General features: G+C 50.0%; 1 protein-coding gene across 8 annotated transcripts in view; it reads right to left on the bottom strand.

The window, feature by feature from the left end:
* Positions 1 to 19,898, bottom strand: part of LOC119112274 (cytokinesis protein sepA) — a 31,728-nt gene extending 11,830 nt beyond the window's left edge. Inside the window, exons 1-7 of one of the 8 annotated variants that reach the window (XM_037236383.1) lie at positions 19,848 to 19,881; positions 12,995 to 13,047; positions 4,491 to 5,018; positions 3,461 to 3,708; positions 2,175 to 2,333; positions 1,241 to 1,425; positions 672 to 792 (exon numbers count right to left, since the gene is read on the bottom strand). In XM_037236383.1, the coding sequence (XP_037092278.1) occupies positions 672 to 792; positions 1,241 to 1,425; positions 2,175 to 2,333; positions 3,461 to 3,708; positions 4,491 to 5,018; positions 12,995 to 13,026 (1,273 nt within the window). In that variant the 5' untranslated portion in view covers positions 13,027 to 13,047; positions 19,848 to 19,881. Of the gene's footprint in view, positions 1 to 671; positions 793 to 1,240; positions 1,426 to 2,174; positions 2,334 to 3,460; positions 3,709 to 3,761; positions 3,983 to 4,490; positions 5,019 to 12,994; positions 17,868 to 19,340; positions 19,390 to 19,847 lie in introns of those variants that run through there. The other 7 variants (XM_037236384.1, XM_037236388.1, XM_037236386.1 and 4 more) reach the window with 7 other exon arrangements.
* Between the last annotated feature and the right edge of the window lie 1,075 nt (positions 19,899 to 20,973).

Here is a 20,973-nt window from a genome sequence, read left to right as displayed (position 1 = left end):
GAAGGCGGCGCACTGAGTGGTAGCGTGCAGACCCTGCGGGTTCGGCCTGCTCGCACTAAGTGGCAGCGTGCAGACCTTGCAAGTTCGGCACTGAGTGGCAGCGTGCAGACCCTGCAGGTTCGGCACTGAGTGGCAGCGTGCAGACCTTGCAGGTTCGGCACTGAGTGGCAGCGTGCAGACGCACCTTGCAGGTTCGGCACTGAGTAGCAGCGTGCAGACGCACCTTGCAGGTTCGGCACTGAGTGGCAGCGTGCAGACCTTGCAGGTTCGGCACTGAGTGGCAGCGTGCAGACGCACCTTGCAGGTTCGGCACTGAGTGGCAGCGTGCAGACCTTGCAGGTTCGGCACTGAGTGCCAGCGTGCAGACGCACCTTGCAGGTTCGGCACTGAGTGTCAGCGTGCAGACGCACCTTGCAGGTTCGGCACTGAGTGGCAGTGTGCAGACCTTGCAGGTTCGGCACTGAGTGGCAGCGTGCAGACCCCGCAGGTTCGGCACTGAGTGTCAGCGTGCAGACGCACCTTGCAGGTTAGGCACTGAGTGTCAGCGTGCAGACCCTGCAGGTTCGGCACTGAGTGGCAGCGTGCAGACGCACCTTGCAGGTTCGGCACTGAGTGGCAGCGTGCAGACGCACCTTGCAGGTTCGGCACTGAGTGTCAGCGTGCAGACGCACCTTGTAGGTTCGGCCGGCTCCGGTCGTTGCACTTCACTCTCTTCAGCCTCACGCCAGAGCGAATGTCGTTCATCAGCTTATCGGTCGGTGTTTCCTTCTCCTTCTCCGATTCGAATATGAACTGAAATAGTCCAGGAACGGTTGCGAACCTGTGCTGTTGGTGCACAAGCTGGTGCACGACGATGTCCCGAAAGATGCCAGTGGCATACAGGTCGGTCATAAGGGTACTAAACATGTTCTCTATGTTCTCTTAGTCTGTGTTGCACCTAACGAAATAAAAGATATTAAACTCAGCAAAACAACCCAAAGACGCTAGCGCCTTTCGACTCGCACTCATCACACAGAACGTTGGTTCATCCATCAACTCGAGCTGACAGGCAGTTGACTCTTTGTCCTTTTTAAGAACATGCCCCTCTCCACCTGAGATGCGCATCCAGTTTCGCAATTATACAAAATCATCTTTCACAACATCCTGGGGATCAGCCTGCCCGTCCAATCCTCTTTCCATTGCGCCCGCACCCCCTCCCCCCTCCCGCTGGTGCTGCCACGCCGCCAGCGCCCCCGCTTGCCTCGCTGCCGCGTCGCTTCAGGTCGTGTATGATGGGGGCGCTGCGGTCGCGGCACTCAACATGGCGGAGCCGGCGCGCCGGCCGGCTGATCTCCGCCATCATGACGCCCCAGTCGGGCCGGCGGCGCGGCGTCTTCCGCAGCCGCTCCAGCTTCTCATGTTGGCTGGGCGTCAGCGGGGGCTTGTCTGCCAGCGCGTCCGGCCGATGGTGTCACGCGCAACACCAGCAGGATGGAGTCGATCGACATGACGAGCGCTAAAACGCAAGCGGTCAACTACCTGGGGCCCATTAAGAAACGTGACCTTGTCTCTCCGCGCAAATATCAGGCGCTCGTCGTTACCAGCCGCCGTCGAGTTTCTGCTGCAGAAATCGCCTTTATTGAGGAGGAAAGGCTTTATTACCTTTTTTGGGCCTACCTCTCAATTACATAAGTACACCAAGGCCAGATGCACGCTACTAGCAACGGACGAAATACGGCGAACTTGGCAATGTCAAGAAGAACTGGCATGCACTATGGCCATGCCTAACGGCGCATGCAGATAGGGCTGCAAATGTTGTAATCAAAGCACAGAATAAAATACAAATATAATTGGTTACACAGGATGGGTGTCAGAAGACAGGGGGCGTTTTTAACGCCAGATGCAAGCACGGACACTCCTCATTGGCGGAATCGCGCGCAGTTAGCGCAGCTGCCATATTTGGTGACTGCCGCCGAACACGTCCCGTCGCAGGCGATCTAGTCATTCAGGCTCCGTAGCATCGTGTATATTATTTTAAAAAACGCAACTGTTACAAGTGCGTTAATGCAAGGATAAAAATGCAAGATGTCAGAATAAAAATTAGAGGGCTTGACAGAAGAGCAAATAATTACACACGTGAGAGACACACGTTATGTGTCAAGAAGACATCCAATGCGATCTCGACCTTGATATACCTGACAGGAGCGGCGGCAGCGGAAGCCTGGAGGGGGGTGGGGGCGGAGGAGGCGGAGGTGGGGGCACCAGTTTGACCGACTCCCAGGGCGCGGCCTTCGGCTCCGCCGGGCCCTCAGTCGCCTTGGCCCGGCCTTCCAGCTGCTGCAGTTTGCTGAAATCTATTACGCCTGTTGGTTACCATCAATCCATTTCAAGGGTGTTCAATCGTCTTTCATCATGCAAAACAACAACGGTAATATGTCTACAGATTCAGATAAATTGTGCATCATATTCAGTACTGGGAATCGTGCTAGAGAAATTGTCAAACTGGGGATTTCGAAAACAAATGTAGGGTATCAACAACGCAGAATAACGCAATGAACTCCGTATAAAATATTCACGAGAGCATGCATCTTAATGTAAAATGAACTGCTATGCTCTGCTCACGATAAACTTCTTCCATTATTACAGTGCAATCCACGTACAATACATTAAAATACCATCTAGACATTGCTGGGTATCGCACAATAACCTCGTCGCATTGGCTGAAACTATTTAGCGCGTGACCGGTGTCATAACATTCGCGTCCACCGCTGTTACGTAAGTTCGTGGCGCGAGCTCATGTCCTCAAGTCCGCGGGAAAACCACAACCGTTGTTGTCTGGAAGCTAAAAAACAATTCATGATCCATGCTGCAGGCAGCTGTAGCCATGTCTCTATCCTGTTTTGGCAGCAGACCACACAAAAAGATAATTCAACTGCCTCCACCTCCACCCTTCCAAACCACTCTCCACATGCCAATGAAATCTATCAGCATCTCTTCTTCATGATGACAGGACACAGGATTACATCAGCGAACAGGTTAGTCAGCATCACGATTCTCTCGAATCTCGCTCCCTTTGATGGCCGCAACATTTTGTTGAACTAACGGCCGCCAAGTATCAACGTTCACTGCTACTGTTGTTGGCAGAACACCTGAAAGCCGAACAGGAAAACTACGCGCTTCAATTTAGCACAAGGTGACGAAAAGGTAGACTATCTGCTCAATACTGCGATGCTAAAATCAACGCCTGCCTTCTAAAGAGCTTGTCTTAACGAGCATCAGGTGGTCTGCACAATACGACGCTCCGGAGACTGCAGCCTCTGAACGCAGCTACTCTATGTCCACATTCCCATTCAAAGAACTCCACCTTTCTCTTCACGGGGGCAGTTCATTCAGTCACTCTGTTGCGAGACGTACTCCTACAAACAGCACGGGAAGCTACAAACCAGGGGTGGCTACTGAAAACTTCATTTCATGTATTGACCTTCCCGTGTGCCCTCTGAGTCCTCGTCCTCTTCTTCCTCGGGGGAGGATTCCTCCAAACTACCAGCGCCGGGCCGGGCAGGCGGGGGTGGGGGCGGCGGAGGTGGGGGCGGCCTTCTGCCGGCGGCGTCCCTCAGCATCTTCTCCTTCATCCAGTCCATCTTGTCGCTTAGGGCTGGTTCCGGCGGCCGGCCGTCCTCCTCGTCGTCCTTCTCGTCCTCGGACCCGGCCGAACCGCGGTGGTGCCACCTGGCGAGCGGCGGGCGCGCTAAACCTCACCAGCCCGGCGGCACGCCACTCACCTAGCGACTGGCGCCGGTCAGCCCACTCTGGCGGTGCCCTGTCAAAGCTCGCCAGCTTCTCCAGCCGGTGAGCCCGCTCCAGCCTGCCGAGCGTGGCAGCGTCGAGGCGATGTGCGGACCATTCGGGCTGCGCCGGCGCCGGCGTCACCCGCTCCTGGTGGCGTCGCTCCAGCTCCTCCAGCCGGTCCAGGTCGGCGTGCCGGTCTGCCCACTGGGGCCGGCTGGTGACAGTGGCGGCGGGTCTCAGCCGGAGCGGTGCCCGTCCGCCGGCCGGTGGCGAAACGCTCCGGTTAAACGGCATCGCAGCGCGCCCGGTTTGTTTTGTGGCGGACGTAACTTCGGAGGTCATTAGCGCCACCGGCCTCCCACGCCGGGCGATCGTGAGTGTTGGATCAGATCCAGAGGACACATGTTTCGACTACCACACGATCTTTACGAGGCTTCGAAAACACAGCTTTGCCGAGACCACCTCATTCCTTGGGTGATATACAGACGCTGTACGAACACATTAATCTGCGACGCATGCTCGAGCGCCTGCTTCAAACAAACGCGATGAGTGGCAACTATGGGTTTAGACAAAATACACGGATAGTATTATGCATTAGTCAAAGATGGTTGCTTCGGGTACTTGGTTCCGCCGCATTATCAACTACACTACGCTAAGCATTATACATCCGTAACTTCTGTACCAGGCACGTTGCCGCCGCCACCGCGACCCATGCGACTGACCTGTGGCCAATGTCCGGCTTCTGGAGGGGCAGCGGGACATCGCCGAGCCGGCGCTTAGCGTCTTCTGCCCAGGGCGGCAGCTCCGAGGACGGCTGGCGGCCGGCGGCGCTCCTGCGGCCCACCTTGCGCAGCTGCGGCCGCCGCCACGGCACCGCGTCCGCCTGGCCCGACATGCTGTCCACTGGCCGCCGCCGCTCCGGTGTTTCCGACTCGGATTCCGAGAACGGAGACGACCGGTGGGCGCCGTTCACTCCCGACAGCTTGCCGGCCTCGTCGTCGCTCGTCTCCTCGTCGCTGCTTGCGGATGAACTAGACTCGTTGTCGGGAGATTTCCGGGCAGGTTTGGCTTCCTCTTCAGAGGAGCTCTCCTCTTCTGACCTTTCCCCCTCTTCAGAGGAGCTTTCCTCTGAAGACTCCTCTGCCGGCGGCTTCGCCTTGACCGGCTTCTCCTCGGGTGGTGGCTTCTTCGGTTCGGGCTCAAAGGTCGGAGCGTTCGAGTAGCGCGACCTGTAGCTGTTGACGGATGCCCTGGAACGTACCCACCATGGGTCACGGCAGCCAACCGCATCTCTGGCAATTTAAAAGACGCGGCCGTTCAGCCATCATGTTTGGCACGCAGCTGTTATCGTAAGCGTGTGTATGAAAACGAGAAAACAGCTTCATTCACAGCCAAGCATCGCCTGGAACAAATCTCGCAGGGCGATCAGGCGCACATACGGGGCATGTTCGTAGGGAACGTATGATTAGGTCGTGCGGGACGAATCCAAAATCAACACTCCGCTGACCCGGCGTTGGGTCTCAGCGATAGGCACAATTTTTACCAGTTGGACAGGCGGCGAACGCAGGGTTTGTCAAAACCGATCCCAGTGTTGTAACCGTCTGGGCTGTTTTTCTTGGCTGTTGCAAGATCCCTGACCAAACAAAACGTAAAGCAACTGGCGCCACAAGTTGCGAGATTAATGAACAAAAATGTCGTGTCATATGCCAATAAATAATACCGGATGGTGGCTTCCCGGAAACTGAGCCTCTCACGCTCTCGTTCGGCCATTTCCTGAAGCAAATGCACACGAACGTCACCACGGCCATCGCCTCACTCAGCGAATTGCTACGAGCGCTCAAAATGGCGCGGTCCGTGAGCTCGGAGCACGAGGATACCCACGAGCGGCCGTACGCGCCAATAGAGCAATTGCGACTGAAGGAGCTGTGGCGACACCAGGACCAGCTCACGCGGACGGTGGGCCTGCCGGATAAGGCAGACCCAAAGACGGTGGAGGCGGGCTTGAACCCGCGTCTGAGGCTGCTCGGCCACCATGTTTCGCGCACCACTATCGGCTCAGTTTTTAGTGGACAGTTGGTTAGCCTCGTGGAAAGCCGATCTTAGTGGACACGGACCTGAACGCCTGGACGCGCCAGTCTTCGGGCGGTTCTCCGACCTCTCGCTGCCTGTTGCCGAGGAGTGCAGGCAAGCAGCGTCACAAAGCGCCATCGCAGACCTCAAACGCAGGACACCCGCCATGAACAGTGAGGCAGCGTCAACAGGCGGCGCCCGGCGAGCCCTGCCCCTCACGAGCCCGAGCCAGGCGCAGAACACGCAGAACACGACGCCAGAGCTGCTCGCTAGCAGCAGTCGGTTCGGCTGCGAACACAGCACCGAGCTGCGCAGCCGCCGACTCGTTACCGGCCAGCCCAGTGAGAGTGCTGGCGACAAGAGTGGGGCGACTACACCGTCTACAGCAACGTCAGGAAGCGGCTGCTGGTGTACAGCGCACCGCTAGAGCTGATCGTGCGCCTGAAGCGGTTCGAAGCGTGTGGCTTCCGCTTGCGTCAGGCCAACCGGTAAGTGCAGGTGAGCGGGAGGCTGGGCCTGACGCCGCTCTGCTCCATCGCCTGCCAAGACACGCCGCGGATGCGCTCCCGGGCAGCGGCGCATGGTCTGCTCACTGTTCGGTGCGGTGGAGCACAGCGGCCGGCCAACGGCACAGCGGACACTGCACGGCCCACGGGCGCGTTCGCCGCCGCCGCGAGTGACTCACCATCAACCCCGCCCTCTTCACCGGTTTCGTCGGTGATGCGTACCAGCTGGCCTACACGCGAGTCCACAGCGCGTCCCGCCGTCCGACACGTCTCCTACACTGGAACAGGAACTAGACCAGAAGCAGGAACAGGACCAGGAGCCTGCGTGGGTGATGGAGTCGGAGCCAAAGCCAGAGCCGGCGCCGGAGACAGCTTTCTGGTTCCATGTCCGAGATGCGCACTTAACAGAGGCCACATTGTACAAGTGTTCCAGAACCAGGCGTTCATTTTGTTCCACGAGCGCGCTTCCGAAATGAGTCTGATGCGTTCAGTTTTGTCACCTTGGTTTACCTGTGTTTAGAGTCAAACATATTTCTTTATCATCACTTGTTGCTGGTAACTATGTGTGATTGCAAGTTTAAGGTGCAATGTTTCTGCCTACGAAAGGGGTCAATATTATCCTTATTGCAAGTCACATGGTACGTCACGAGGCAAGTGCTTATTTCAAATGATGCCGGGATTATCCAGATATCACGTGTGCGCATGATGGCTGATCTCGCGCACATGCGTCAATGCTAACAAAATTAAACTTTTCGTGCAGAAAAGTCTTCAAATGTAGCTAAAGCCGGTATGCGCGGTTATGTAAGATATTGATTATAAATGCTTCAGTTGGGGGAGGGGCGCAATGGCCAAGCGATAACGCTTTTGGCTCCCGCAAGGGGGGCCGGGTTCGAATCCCGGTTGCGTTATGCCACTGCAGACGCTGGACCCCGTAAAAGGATAGGCAATGGCGTGTGTCGCGTAAGATCTTTGCATGAAGGAGCTTTGGATGCAGCATTCGGAGTCTTCCCGTCTCACGCTTTGGTGCTGCTCGATGCAATACATTTATTTCCGGATAACTGGGAAAATGTATTTCCGGAACTTTTAACTCTGCATGCGCACATGTCTTTTCATCGTCCTGGGAGCAAGAAGAAAGGTGACTGACGCCGCTGTCCGCCCCAGCGTGCGCTCCGACTTCTACCACGGGACGTACGTTAACCGTGCGGGTCTCGAGACCCAGACCCCGTCGACAGCTGAGGCCGGCCGCCTGCAGAGGCTGGGGTGAGGTCAGCCGGCCGGCGGCGGCGGCTCGCCGATGCGATCTTCGAAGTGGTGTGATGTCTGGCGTGATCTTCCCAGTGGTGTGTTGTCTGGCGTGATCTTCCCAGTGGTGTGTTGTCTGGCGTGATCTTCCCAGTGGTGTGTTGTCTGGCGTGATCTTCCCAATGATGTGGTGTCTGGCGTGATCTTCCAAGTGGTGTGTTGTCTGACGTGATCTTCCCAGCGGTGTGGTGTCTGGCGTGATCTTCCCAGTGCTGTGGTGTCTGGCGTGATCTTCCCAGCGGTGTGTTATGACAGCTCTGCCAGAGTCAGGCCGCGGGCCCGTCATGACGTCAGCACCACCCGGTGACGTCATGCCGACCTCGTAAGCGATGAGTGGCGCACTGACCGCCGCCGGACCTGAGGCCGAGCCAGCGGCCGTCTCCGCCGCGATGCTTGATGCGACTAAGAATAGCTGGCGCGAGCCGCAAGGTAAAAACGGGCCGCCGGGCGCCTGAATCACGTGCGGTGGTCGCTGCCTCCGCTGCTGATGTGAGGGGTTCGAGAGGTACGGCAGGGCGGTGCGGTGAACACACGCACGGCACAAGGTTCATGGGGTGTCCGTAGCACGCGGTATTTACGCGGAAATCGTTACATATCTGTGGTATGTTCACTTAAGACTAACAGCTAACAAAGCTTTGAAATTATATATTTAGAGCTCTGTTATGCTTCAGCATTCTGAAACTTTATTTTCCAAGGATGAATCACGTTCGGCGATCTAAGAATGGCTTTTTGTTGTTGGACACGGCTGAAAGCTATGACGCAATCACCAGTAAGGCGAGTCGCTGCCGGGAGCTGTCAAATCAGACGCCAACATTCAGCCTGCTCCAAGGATTTCCCAAAGGCCTACCGTTGCATGCTTTTTATAGAACACTGGTGCAAACACAACCAAATGCGGCCATCGTTGCCTGTACTACAGGTATTTTCAACATACCTCCCTGCTGCTTCACGCCAATTCAAGTAATCAATGGAGCAGCTTGAAAAACATCATTGCTGTCCCTAGCTTGTCCAGCGCTTGCAGACCACGCGCCGCCTCAGGGCTAATTCATGCCTTTAATGTTACCGTGATTTTGGTGTGACGGAAAAGCCTGAATGCCCCTGGCTTACGGTTGGTGTAGGCCACCTATGCCATGCCTATCATGACTGGTTTCGTTTAGTTGTGTCAATGCATTAAACCCTGTCCAAAACAAAAACAACAGCACTAGCGCATTCAAAGTAAAGCAAAGAACCTTGTTGCAATTCTTTGAGTCCACCACTATGAATCATCACCGGTGACCAAGTGGTTTCGGCACGACCTGTAATTGGTTACGATGAGGCACTTACACCGCGCACAAACATGCACATACGTATATATATATATATATATATATATATATATATACATGTTTGATTAAAAATAACTGCTGACTCAGCATTGACGAGCTTTTTGATGCATCGTTCTAGTTTCCGGGCCTTTCACTTTGCGTCATCGCTTAGATTAAAGATGGTTCGCACAAAATTACTCATAAATTCATCACTCCTTCCATTCTAACGTTTCGAGATCTTATCTCATCTTCGGAGAAGACTAAATTGCACAAGAAATAAGTTTTGAGTTTTGAAGGATGAAAAATTGTGTACTACTGTTAGAAAACATCTTTTGGTAAGGAGAACATAAATGAAGCATAACTAATTGAAGTAAGACGGACTGCTATTTTCATCTTCGTACATGTAAGAAACACTCATAATGGGAACATCACAATGACCAATGGGAACACTATTGTCACAATCACATCAGAAGTGCTCACTGCCCACCACCTAGTAGCTCAAGAGTTCTGCAAGAATTTGTCTGTTTAAGGCCGAAGAGAGTTCGTTCATGAATATGCTTTCCCAAATTTGAAGGCGTCTTCTGTCACTGCACGTCCGTAAAATGTCGGTGCTGTCGTATTACGTAGATTACGTAGATTACGTAGATTTAAGTATTACGTAGAGAGAGGATTTGTCCGTTCGTCGAATGATAATGTCGTCTTTTTCTCGAAGTTTCCTTGCCGCCGTCCTGAGTTCTTGCGTGAATATCTTGCTCCTATCATTTCCACGCTTTTTCGTGCTCTCTCCTAGTAAGCTGTTCTTTAGATCCTTGTCCACAGTAACCTTGTTCTCTTTTTCCAAATTCAAGATATCCTGGTAAAAAATTTATAGTTCTATTTTATTCTTAAGTTTGTCATATTTCGACAACACATGGCAATTAGTCCAAGATTAATCACCTCTTTTTGTTCCTCAGTAAGATCATGTTGAGATAAATTGATGTATCCGTCGGCAGTTTCCGGTCATACTACATGTCCACCATGAGAGGTAATACTATATGTCCACCATGTCCAATACTATATGTCCACCATATATGTCCACTGAATCTTTAATCTAAGCGATGACGCAAAGTCAAAGGCCTGGAATCTAGAACGATGCATCAAAAAGCTCGCCAATGCTGAGTCAGCAGTTATTTTTAATCAATCATGTATCAAAGAAAGAATTCTGCCAAAATATTCCAACATAAAGCTGCATGACCAGGCAGTTAAGAAAGAGGGTTTTACCAAAAGGTGTAGAGAACGACTTGTGAATCACCAACTGCAGCAAAATAAGACGGCCTGTGAAATCCTGAAGAAAAAGAGAAAAGTTTTAGAACAAGAGCTACAGGTACGTTGCCCTGAACATGAACTTAAACAAAAAGTACTTGACGAACTGGACGTGCTTGAATGTGACGCTAGACGTCTTACTAGAAACAGAATCGTGAAAAAGCTCTCAAGGCTCCATGGTGGACATATAGTATTACCGGAAACTGCCGACGGATACATCAATTTATCTCAACATGATCTTACTGAGGAACAAAAGGAGGTGCTCAACCTTGGACTTAATTGCCATGTGTTGTCGAAATATGACAAACTTAAGACGAAAGTAGTACTAGAAATTATTTACCAGGATATCTTGAATTTGGAAAAAGAGAACAAGGATACCGTGGACAAGGATCTAAAGAACAGCTTACTAGGAGAGAGCACGAAGAAGAGTGGAAATGATAGGAGCAAGATATTCACGCAAGAACTCAGGACGGCGGCAAGGGAACTTCGAGAAAAAGACGACATCGTCATTCGACGAACGGACAAATCCTCACTCTACGTAATGCTTGACAGAAAGGAATATCATAAGAAACCAAACTGCATCTTGAACGACGACAAGAAGTTCCGGCGCATCACAAAAGATCCAACAGACAAACTCAAGACCGAGCTTAACAAGCTGATCACTGCTGCCAATGCCGCTGTTGATGGCATACACGTTTCCAAGATGACGGGTGAATTTGCGCCTGGCTATGCTTATGGGTCTGTGAAAACTCACAAAAACGGCAACCCCTTCGTCCAATAATCTCACAGATCCCTTCACCAACCTATAGAATTGCAAAACGTCTCAATGGTCTTCTGTACCCATATCTTTCCATGTCTTACAGCTTGTCATCAACAGATGAGTTTATTGATATAGTGCGATCTCGTCAACCTAAGAGCCTACTAGCCTCTCTAGATGTTGAAAATCTATTTACAAACGTGCCTATCGAAAGAACCATATCCATCATCCTTGACCACGTCTACAATCATCCTGAAATTCCCCCTCTCAAAATATCAAGGCGCCTTCTTGAACAATTACTAAAAGCCTGCACGTTGGAAGTTCCTTTCCGCGGGCCTGATGGCCGAATGTATTGCCAAATTGAGGGTGTTGCGATGGGCTCACTTCTAGGAACTCTATTCGCTAATTTCTTTATGGGACACGTAGAAACCGACATACTACAAAATGACGACATAAGACCGGACATTTACTGCCGCTACGTAGGCGATATCTTTGTAGAAGTTAGGGACACTGACCAACTAGGACATCTCAAAAACACCTTTGAAGAACGGTCTGGCTTAAAATTCACAACAGAGCAAAGTGTGCAAAACGTAATACCCTTTCTTGACGTAGCTGTCGATGGACAAGGACAACAGTTCAAAACGACCGTATACCGAAAACAGACTAACAACGGACGGTGCTTAAATGCTGACAGTGAGTGTCCTCGACGCTACAAAATTAGCGTCATAAGGTTCTTTCTTCCACGAGCATTTAAGCACTGCTCTGATTGGACAGGACTACATGCAGAATTGACACGAATCAAACAAATTTTGGTGAACAACGGTTTTTCGAATTCTGACATTGAAGACGAGACACAACGACATATATATGACACGACATATGGTGGTGGGCGGTGAGCACTTCTGATGTGATTGTGACAATAGTGTTCCCATTGTGTCTTTGTGATGTTCCCATTATGAGTGTTTCTTACATGTATGAAGATGAAAATAGCAATTCGTCTTACTTCAATTAGTTATGCTTCATTTATGTTCTCCGTACCAAAAGATGTTTTCCAACAGTAGTGCACAATTTTTCATCCTTTAAAACTCAAAACTTATTTCTTGTGCGATTTAGTCTTCTCCGAAGATGAGATAAGATCTCGAAACGATAGAATGGAAGGAGTGATGAATATATGAGTAATTTTGTGCGAACCATCTTTAATCTAAGCGATGACGCAAAGTGAAAGGCCCGGAAACTAGAACGATGCATCAAAAAGCTCGTCATTGCTGAGTCAGCAGTTATTTTTAATCAAACATGTATCAAAAGAAAGAATTCTGCCAAAATATTCCTACACACACACACACACACATATATATATATATATATATATATATATATATATATATATATATATATATGTAAACATATATATATATATATATATGTGTATATGTAAACATATATATATATATATATATATATATATATATATATATATGTATATATGTAAACATATATATATATATATATATATATATATCATGGGGAGCACAAATGTTGTGTATCTATAAGCATGCATTTACTGCTACTTGAATATTATGTGAAAAAGTTTCCTTCACTGTCTAAAACCACCGTGCTTTGCTAAATGCTAAAACACCGTTATTTTATGCTGAAAGGGAAACACGGCCAGCGACGACGTTTTGCGTTAGAGTGACGGCCTCAGTTCATTGAAGCTAATCGTTCCTTTGCGTTTACATTGATATGGACCAAGGAAACGGGTACCAACATGCCCCAAAGCCAAGTAACATGACGCTGGCTACAATAAAAACGTCGCCAAGTGAGTGACGTCAAGATAAGAAATATTTCATTTCTACTCCTCGCTTTCCACTGAGGCTCTCACCCCAAAACCGGGTCTTTCTCTATTTACTATATTACATGAGGTAATTCTAAATCTATGCGGCTATGCCTTCACAGCAAGCAGCTCATGTATGTTCCTGGCAGTAGCTTGCCTCGGCCTGTACGAAGATCGTGAAAATGGCATCGTTCACGGCTTGAGTTGCTACTGAAAAGGAGCACGTGGTTAATGCTCGGACAACTCAAATTCACGCCGATGCCTTCCAAACGACTTAAGACGTCTGCTACATAGGCGTCACACCATAGGCCGGCCCGACTAGGACCCATTCACACAATGTCTTGCCTGTGCCATGGCATGTATTTACTACGAACCGTTCCATATGTAAGGCTTAAGGTTTGATTCGAGTCAATGGGTTACAGGTTACGCGACAAAACGAAGATGCGGTGAAAATTCTAGAGCCTTGAGAAATGCCCTATAAGTGAAACGAAACCCTCCTTTTACATTGGTCAAGTTCAGATAGGAGCGCAGCACGGCTCCGGAAGGTCAAAACGGCCGGCGGCCGGTGGTTTCAGGATCAGGCCGCTCGATATAAAACCGCAAAATTACGACTTCTTGCACTCGGCCGAGATAGCAGCCGGCGGTCCCGCCCCAAACTGATGGGCGGTGAATGATGTGGAGAAAACATGGGCCTGGATAGGGAGTTTGCGGGCTTCAGGTGTGAGACGATGACGACGTTTTCAGCAAAACAGAATGTAGTTGAGCTTTTTGACCACTTTAGACGTGTGCTCCTCGCAAGACAGGGTACGGTCGATGGTCACCTTAAGTATATTTACGGTCGGCGAGGGAATTAATACTAGGCTGGAGATGTTAGGATGGAATGATGAGGCATTTCATAACCTGGGGCGTGCTGACCAGAAGAAGGGGCTTCATCTTTGAGGAACTGGCAGTAAGCACAGTTGGAAGACAAGAATGGTTTCCTCCTGTCGATAATTTAGGGTGGACGGGGTGCGCGGAGTCGAGGAGATGGGTATCGTCGGCTTAGGAAACTAGGGGTAAGAGCCCATCGGTGCTCATGTTTTGCCCCTGATCTTATGTGTGGCCGCTGTCTCCTTCTCCGCCGAGTGTAAAAGTTGCGCTTGGCCACCTGGGTCGCCTCGTGGGCGCGGGGCCGGGACTACATCTTACCGGTCTTGGGGTGGCCAGGTTGGCGCTGAGTGAAGGAGCTTGTTACGCGCCGTGACAACATTGGCGTCTTCGGGGCCTAACTGAACCCCCACCCCACCTCCACCCCACAGGGTGGCGGTCAGGTCGCTGCCCACCACTCCTAACACTGTTCGTCAGCGCGTCACGAGGTCGGTGCTAGCCGCCGCGCTGGGGCTGCCCGCCCTTCGTTTTAGACAGCCGGAAATACTGTGTGAAAAACTCGGCCTCTGTCTTGAAACTGTCTACCGCCGCTGTGGCTTCACGGAGCCGTGCCGTGTCCATGTCTAGACTTCACCAATGTGACCAGCGGTGAAAAAGCTTCCGTTTTACCGGATATGATCGATGACAAAGACCCGACACTTTCGCGAGCCAGTTGGTGACCAAATTGAAAAATGAAAGCAAATTTCAGCAGACCAGACCATAGTACAGCAGATTATCCCAGCTCGACGAAACTCAAAGCTTAGTATCGGTCTGCACTCGCTAACGCTTGCAGCGTGAGCGCATGAAACGTTGACATTTCGCTATGTGAGCAGGGCGAGCGATCGGATGTTGCCAAACATAATAGCTATAATCAGGATAGTTTTTAGCGGGTGGAGGAAACATACTACAAACTATACTATATCGGTGCTGATGTCACAGATCAGTGGTGACACAGTGTTTTTCGAATGCCGCTCAGATCAGTGCTTTTCGCTGATTTTTCAGCCAGGATTCACTTCACATACTAAAAGTGTAAAATACCAAATAAATAGACTTATCGTATCTAGTCGTAAGAATCGTGGCTGGCCACAACATCTTGCGACAAGCGTGATCAGTTTGCTATGCAGCGTTTTAAAGCGTTGTGCCATTTGAGACGGATGGGCTTGATTGTTTGCCATGTGGTAATGCGTTGGGCTCCGTGCGAGGCCGTGGGCTGCTGTCGGTTGTGTTCATGTCGTGGAAGCTGGCTGGCTTAAAGGACGTGGCTGATCGTCAGTTTTAAGGCAATAGCGTTAAAAAGCCCTGCCGATCAAGGATTGTTGTTTGTGGATACCTGGGCCGTAGTCAATGGACTCGTGTGAAGGTCAACTTGGCCCCCCGGGCGCGTGTGAAGACGGTTCCAAATTTTGTCAGTGACGGGAAAGGCACTTTTTCACTCCTGAATGTAACCCAAATGTGTTGTTTATGTGCGCTCTTAGCACGCTATCAGTGTGTTAGATCATTGTTGAATCTTCGTTTTTACCGAAGAAACTGAAGCTGATTGTCTCAAATCAGACTTTCAGTTACAGATATTGAACTATTGGTAATAATTACATCGTCAGGATGATTATGATGTTGGCAGCCACATGCAAGAGTTCCGTTCAAGGCCATGCAACTTAGGTTCTATTGTAGCAAACTGTGATCACACAGTGTGATTTAAAACTCGTTGACAGATGGCAGCAGAATTGGTCAAAATTCCGGGAGAGGATCTACGAATGGCCACTCGTTTTGGCCTTACTACAGGAACTCCCAACTAAAACGCAATGCTGCGAGAGCTGCTCAATTTAATGTATAATTTAAGTTTTTATTCAATAAAATTTAATTCAACTTAATAAAAATGAAATAAAAAGTAATAATTTGCCTTAACAGCAAAAACAGCACCGGGGCAGCATAAAAACGGCAGAAGCAAAAACACAAGCTGTGCTAGTAGTTCTAACCTGCCTAGGAGCACATCAAAATTAGTAAGCCATTTCAGTATCCCTTGGTGAATTTAATATCCTTCCACTGACTTACGTTCGTCGGTACCATGACCAGTTCTGAATTTTAGCTCTTTGATTAAACCACGCTGTATTTATATGGTGCACGTTGGTATATTCATATTCGCATGCACATCGCGCTCTATTAATATTCAAAATTACTGTGAAACTTTGCGAATGAAAAATGTATGGTACATATATCACGCAAGTTCTTAAGAGATATGTGATTACTCGGCAAACTGCACAAGGCTTTGAGCAAAACAATTTTCTTCAATGATCAAGTAACCGAACAGTTTTGTTCCGTTCCTCGGGAGCCGAGATGAGCGAAACAGGAGGGCATCAGAAATGAATATGACGGAATTTAGACAGCAAAAAATATTTCGTTTTCATCAATTGCGTGTTAAGGCAGGAACAGGAATATGTGAGACCACGTTAACCAAGTGGGAGATGCCCGGGGAAACAAACCACTGTTCTCGAGCTTTTCGGTCAGCAATGGATGAATTGGCAATGCGGATGAAGGGGACGCAAGCGGTCACAGTGATAAAGCACACTACGCAAGCCAATGTCAGGGGAAAGCTGAAAGCAACAGGAGCGCAAGTAACACGTCATAATGGGAGGGGTATACATCAAACTTCCCACTGAAATCGAGTTCAGCGCACGCATGCGTGTCGTAAAAGAACTTCGATTTTCCCGATCATGATATATTATTGTGGCTAGCTGGGAATTTCAGCCGTCAACTTTAAATCAAGCACACATTAACACTTGCCAAACATTTGGTAACGGAGCATGGCCTTCTGGGCTAATTCATGCCTGTGCCCCTGGAAAACGACTACGAACGACTGCGTTATGCTTAACAAACGGCTTTTAGAAAACTGTCTAGCGTAATAAGATAAATAAGCGAATCCCCCATAACTCAAGCCGTTCAGGGATATTTCTCTCTAAAATCGGTTGGGCGTGGCTGAGGCCAAAAAACTGTATCCGGCCTACCCACAAAACCTGCTTTGTCCCCGGATTTCGGCCATATAAATTTGCGTCCTGGATGCTGGAACAAAAAATACATGTTTTGGGGATTCAAAATTGTTTCCTGCAAAGGAATGAATTATCATTCCAAGTTAATATCTGCTGCCTTTATGTAACAAAATTAGAACAGGGTGTTTTTAAAGAAAAAAATGTCAGTAAATCTTAGGATGTGATCACTGATGAATAGCGCTGTCGCTGATCGTGCTACACAGGCACCACAGCTACGACTATGTGACAAATATACTTGCTACTGTTGCGAAGAAAACACACGTTAGTTCTTTCTGGGCCCCCCTGTACGTTTGGAAGCTGCAACACATTGCAGCCAATTTTTTTTTGTCCAATTTCAGTCGCAATCATTTGAAAAACTTGTCAACCACTTGCAGATTGGCTAAACATATGAAGGAGATAGCCTGACAAAAACTTTGGGTACATAAAAAATACTACTTGATACAAAAACAGCATGATACTAGTGATGATGTGTTTAAGCATATTTCACCTAGTCTACAAACGGTTGGGATAATTGTTAAGTATGTCTTTGATCCAGCGTTCCCTTTTTTCTCGCATGCATGGAGGAGCCCCAGAGAATCATTGCGGGAGGGCTCAAGTCAGCATTGTAGAGCTCAGCCCCCCCCCCCCCCCTCCCCGCTCGAAATATGTCAAGTGTTCCCTGAAGTCGTTCCGTAGGCATGGTGTAGTTACCGTGTCATCACGATTTGCCTTTTCAACTTGCAAATCCATGTACAAATATATTGCACTTAAACATGATGAAATTACATCGACATCTGTTTATTGGTGAGGAATCTGCAGCCAATAACATGAGACCATCTTTTCATTGCGAAACAGAGAAAAACAGCTGAGGGCAATTGGTATCTTCTAATGCCTATGCTGAATGTCATACGTCAACATTTTTGGCACCTGAAAAAGGTCAAGAACACGTGGGTCATGGCGTAAAATATACGCCGGGAGCATTCCGGCGATTTCGCCGATATTCCACGGTGACGTCACTTCCAGGCCGGCCGCGGGAGGCATACCGGCCGGATCGTTCTCGCCCGCTGCGGTGTGTTTTTATTTGACGTGTGCCGCTGGCACCTCGCCAGGTGCCACGGTGCTCAGGCGGCCGCGACGGGGGAGGGGGGAGCGTGACAGGAATAAACCGAATGGGGGTCAGCCGGCCGGCGCGGCGGCGCTGAACTTGACTGTAGTGGGGCGGCGGCCTGCCGATCGCAGGCACGCCTCGTCACGCGGCCCGCACGCTGACGCGTCACGGACGTCGCCGGCTGAGGCGACGCCCCGCCGAAACGGAGGGGGATCCCCGCAGCTGTCGAGCGGTTCTCGGCGACCACTTGTCACCGACCACGTCGAGCGCCCATTACCATGACACACGACTGGTGTTTTTGAGGACTTGGCTTAGGACTATGTCTCCGGCCAGACGGCACGGGTTTAGAAGTTACTGGCGCCCCGGCCGGCGGGGCTGGGCTTGGGGGGCAGAAAGAGACAAGTCATACAAAGGAGGCCACGGGTACTGCGACGCAGCGGCGAGGAGGCTACTGAGCGGTGACCGACGCCAGCCAGAACCGACGACGTTAGCGGTCCCAGTGGGGGGAGGGAGGAGAGGGGGACGCGGAGCATGCCTTCCAAACGATGATAAAAGAGAACTCTCACCCACTCACTGGCAGCCTCTTTCGTCTCGGCATTTGAAATCGTTAGCATACGCCGTTAGCATTCGGTATTGTATTTACACATACGCCTGATGGGGGACCGCTACGGCAGCTTCACCCTCTGATTGAGCACGCTCGCACGATGGGTTGGTCAGATGTGGAGCCAGCTTCTGCGTCCCTGTTTTGTCCCGAGAGAGCCAGTAGGCAGGTGGGCACTCCGCTTCATGAAACGTGGCGACAGTGTGTTTTGTTTTGAGCATTTTGCCAAACCTATTGGTTGATTTTATTGGCATGTCCGTACACAGACTGTAACTGATGACCCGAGTTGAAATTGTACCAACTGGGTTGACCTACTGACATTTGATTGATTCCTGCCTTCTTACAGATTGGCTCAGATCTTGCATACTCCTCAGTGTTGTTCAGAGGCTGGGCAACGACGGGGTCAGGTGCATGACGGCGGGTCTGGGCATGCCCAACAAACAGATTCCAGGGATTTAGGCAGGCGTTGCGATGGACTCCATATGAGCTCAAACATGAAGAATAATCCAACGCCTTGCCAAGGAGTTCGTTTCGCGTCTTGCCTCTCGTAATGATGGGTGCACGTTACAGTGGTTTACTTTTGATGTTAACGAAGCGTGAAGCGGTCGCTTTTTAAGCAATCGCAAAAGAAATCTGAGCTAAAACATAAAATAATCACTTAAGCTTAGTTCAACTTAGCAATATGCACTGGATACACATCATGAAAGATGAGCACTGTGTCTGCGTTGTGCATGCGTACGGCCAAAATTCGGTACGCCAGTCATTTTATTTAACCAAGGAAAGAATTAGACAGGTGCCGAGTCACTTTTGTTAAATTGGGTTTTGGGGCCAAAACGAGTGTTATTAACACCATTACCAGACAACTTACTGACTTTGTCTTCTGTGCTGCTGACACCAGTGTTCAACGAAAACCCTTACTGGAAAAAACAGAGTTCAAGAACGAAGTTTAAGACGGTTCAGATGCACAAACTGCAAAAGCGTCCGCGCTATTGTCGGTGTTTCTGCACCGAAAAAGGGCTCAGCTTGGGGAACACAACATTGTTAATACACCAAACCGTGCCTGCTGACTAAAAAGGCCCATTATGTTTTCTAAGAAAACTCGGTCAAAAACTTGACAGGAAAATCTCATATGTACAGGTCGTCAGGTCAAACCAGCAAAATTCACCGGTCAAATGTAGTGGCACGAACTTGTCTGCACACTTTTCGAGGCAAAGGAATCGGTAACTATTTTTTAAAAGCGGCATCTCACAGCCTCTCACGCAGTTTCGTGAAGGCGGCTATAGCAAATTCCTGATGTTAAACTTATCGCCAATGAATGGCTCATCATGCGCAACCAAGAGTGACACTACACCAGCCCGGGTGGCCAGGTACTCACATGATGTGGTGCCTAACTATGTCTCTTCCCCGTGCGTGGCTTACGCGTCCAGACGGCGGACTGGCGCCGCCGACGACGCCGCCGCCGCGCGGTCCGGTGCCGCTGCATTGGCTCGCTGCCCTGCCCCGGGTCGACCGAAGCGGCAGCCGACACAGCGCAGAGGTGAGGCTGCCGAGGGCCACCGACCATGGGGAGCGGTCGGTGTGCGGAGAACCTCTGAAGCAGCAGCCGACACAGCGCAGAGATGAGGCTGCGGAGGGCCACCGACCATGGGGAGCGGTCGGTGCGCGGAGAACCTCTGAAGCGGCAGTGGAGTCTTTGTGGAGTACAGCCAGCCTTCCATTCTTCATGAACGACTCGACCCTGACACATAATGAAATACGATAAGACTTGTCTTGCTTTTTACGTTTAGCGTTTAATGTCGTCGCGAAGCGAATCCAGCTGGCACGTGTTCCATACGCATGCGCAAGAGCAATCGGCGCACAGTTTGTATTGACTCAACTATGTCGGGCACGTCGCGTGTATCGCGTTTTTGTATATTTTAGCAAAGATAGTGGTTGAGTTTGATGGCATGTCGATAAACAGACTGGAACGGGTGAAATCAAGACTTCAACAAGCCAATAGAGGTTTTCACAATGAACACTTCCTCTACCCACTTCACCGGCTTTCCATGGGGCTGTGGGCTTCCTTCTCCTCACCCGCCCGTTGGTATTTTCCGCCATTTTGATTTCGAATTAAGGAAAAGTTTCAGGGACGTTCACATGCAAATTCATTTTCTAAAAGGGAGTGTTAATAGACAGGGGAGTTTAGTTTCGCAAAGGAAGTCTGGAAGAACTGGAACGAAAGCTATGGGAATGAAGCGGCCCCCCTCTAGCAAACTGAATGGGAAATTACGCCCTGGAATGAAGCTAATTATTACTGGAAGGAGCGTTACAATAGCTATGCAAAAAGCAGCATTGCTTCATATTTCTTAAAGCATTTAACCAATATTTCGTGAATGTCGTACCCATACCCGTACCCACGGCTCGTGTTTACACAAACCCGTACCCACTCTAATCCGTTGCCCATTGCAAACGGGGACCCACGTTTCACGCAACCCAAGATGTTCCACAGAAATCAATAAACA

The sequence above is a fragment of the Pollicipes pollicipes genome, unplaced genomic scaffold (genome assembly GCF_011947565.3).
Source record: "Pollicipes pollicipes isolate AB1234 unplaced genomic scaffold, Ppol_2.1 Scaffold_7261;HRSCAF=8764_pilon_pilon_pilon, whole genome shotgun sequence".
Taxonomy (NCBI): Eukaryota; Metazoa; Arthropoda; class Thecostraca; order Pollicipedomorpha; family Pollicipedidae; genus Pollicipes; species Pollicipes pollicipes.
This window is presented reverse-complemented; position numbering and strand designations above follow the sequence as displayed.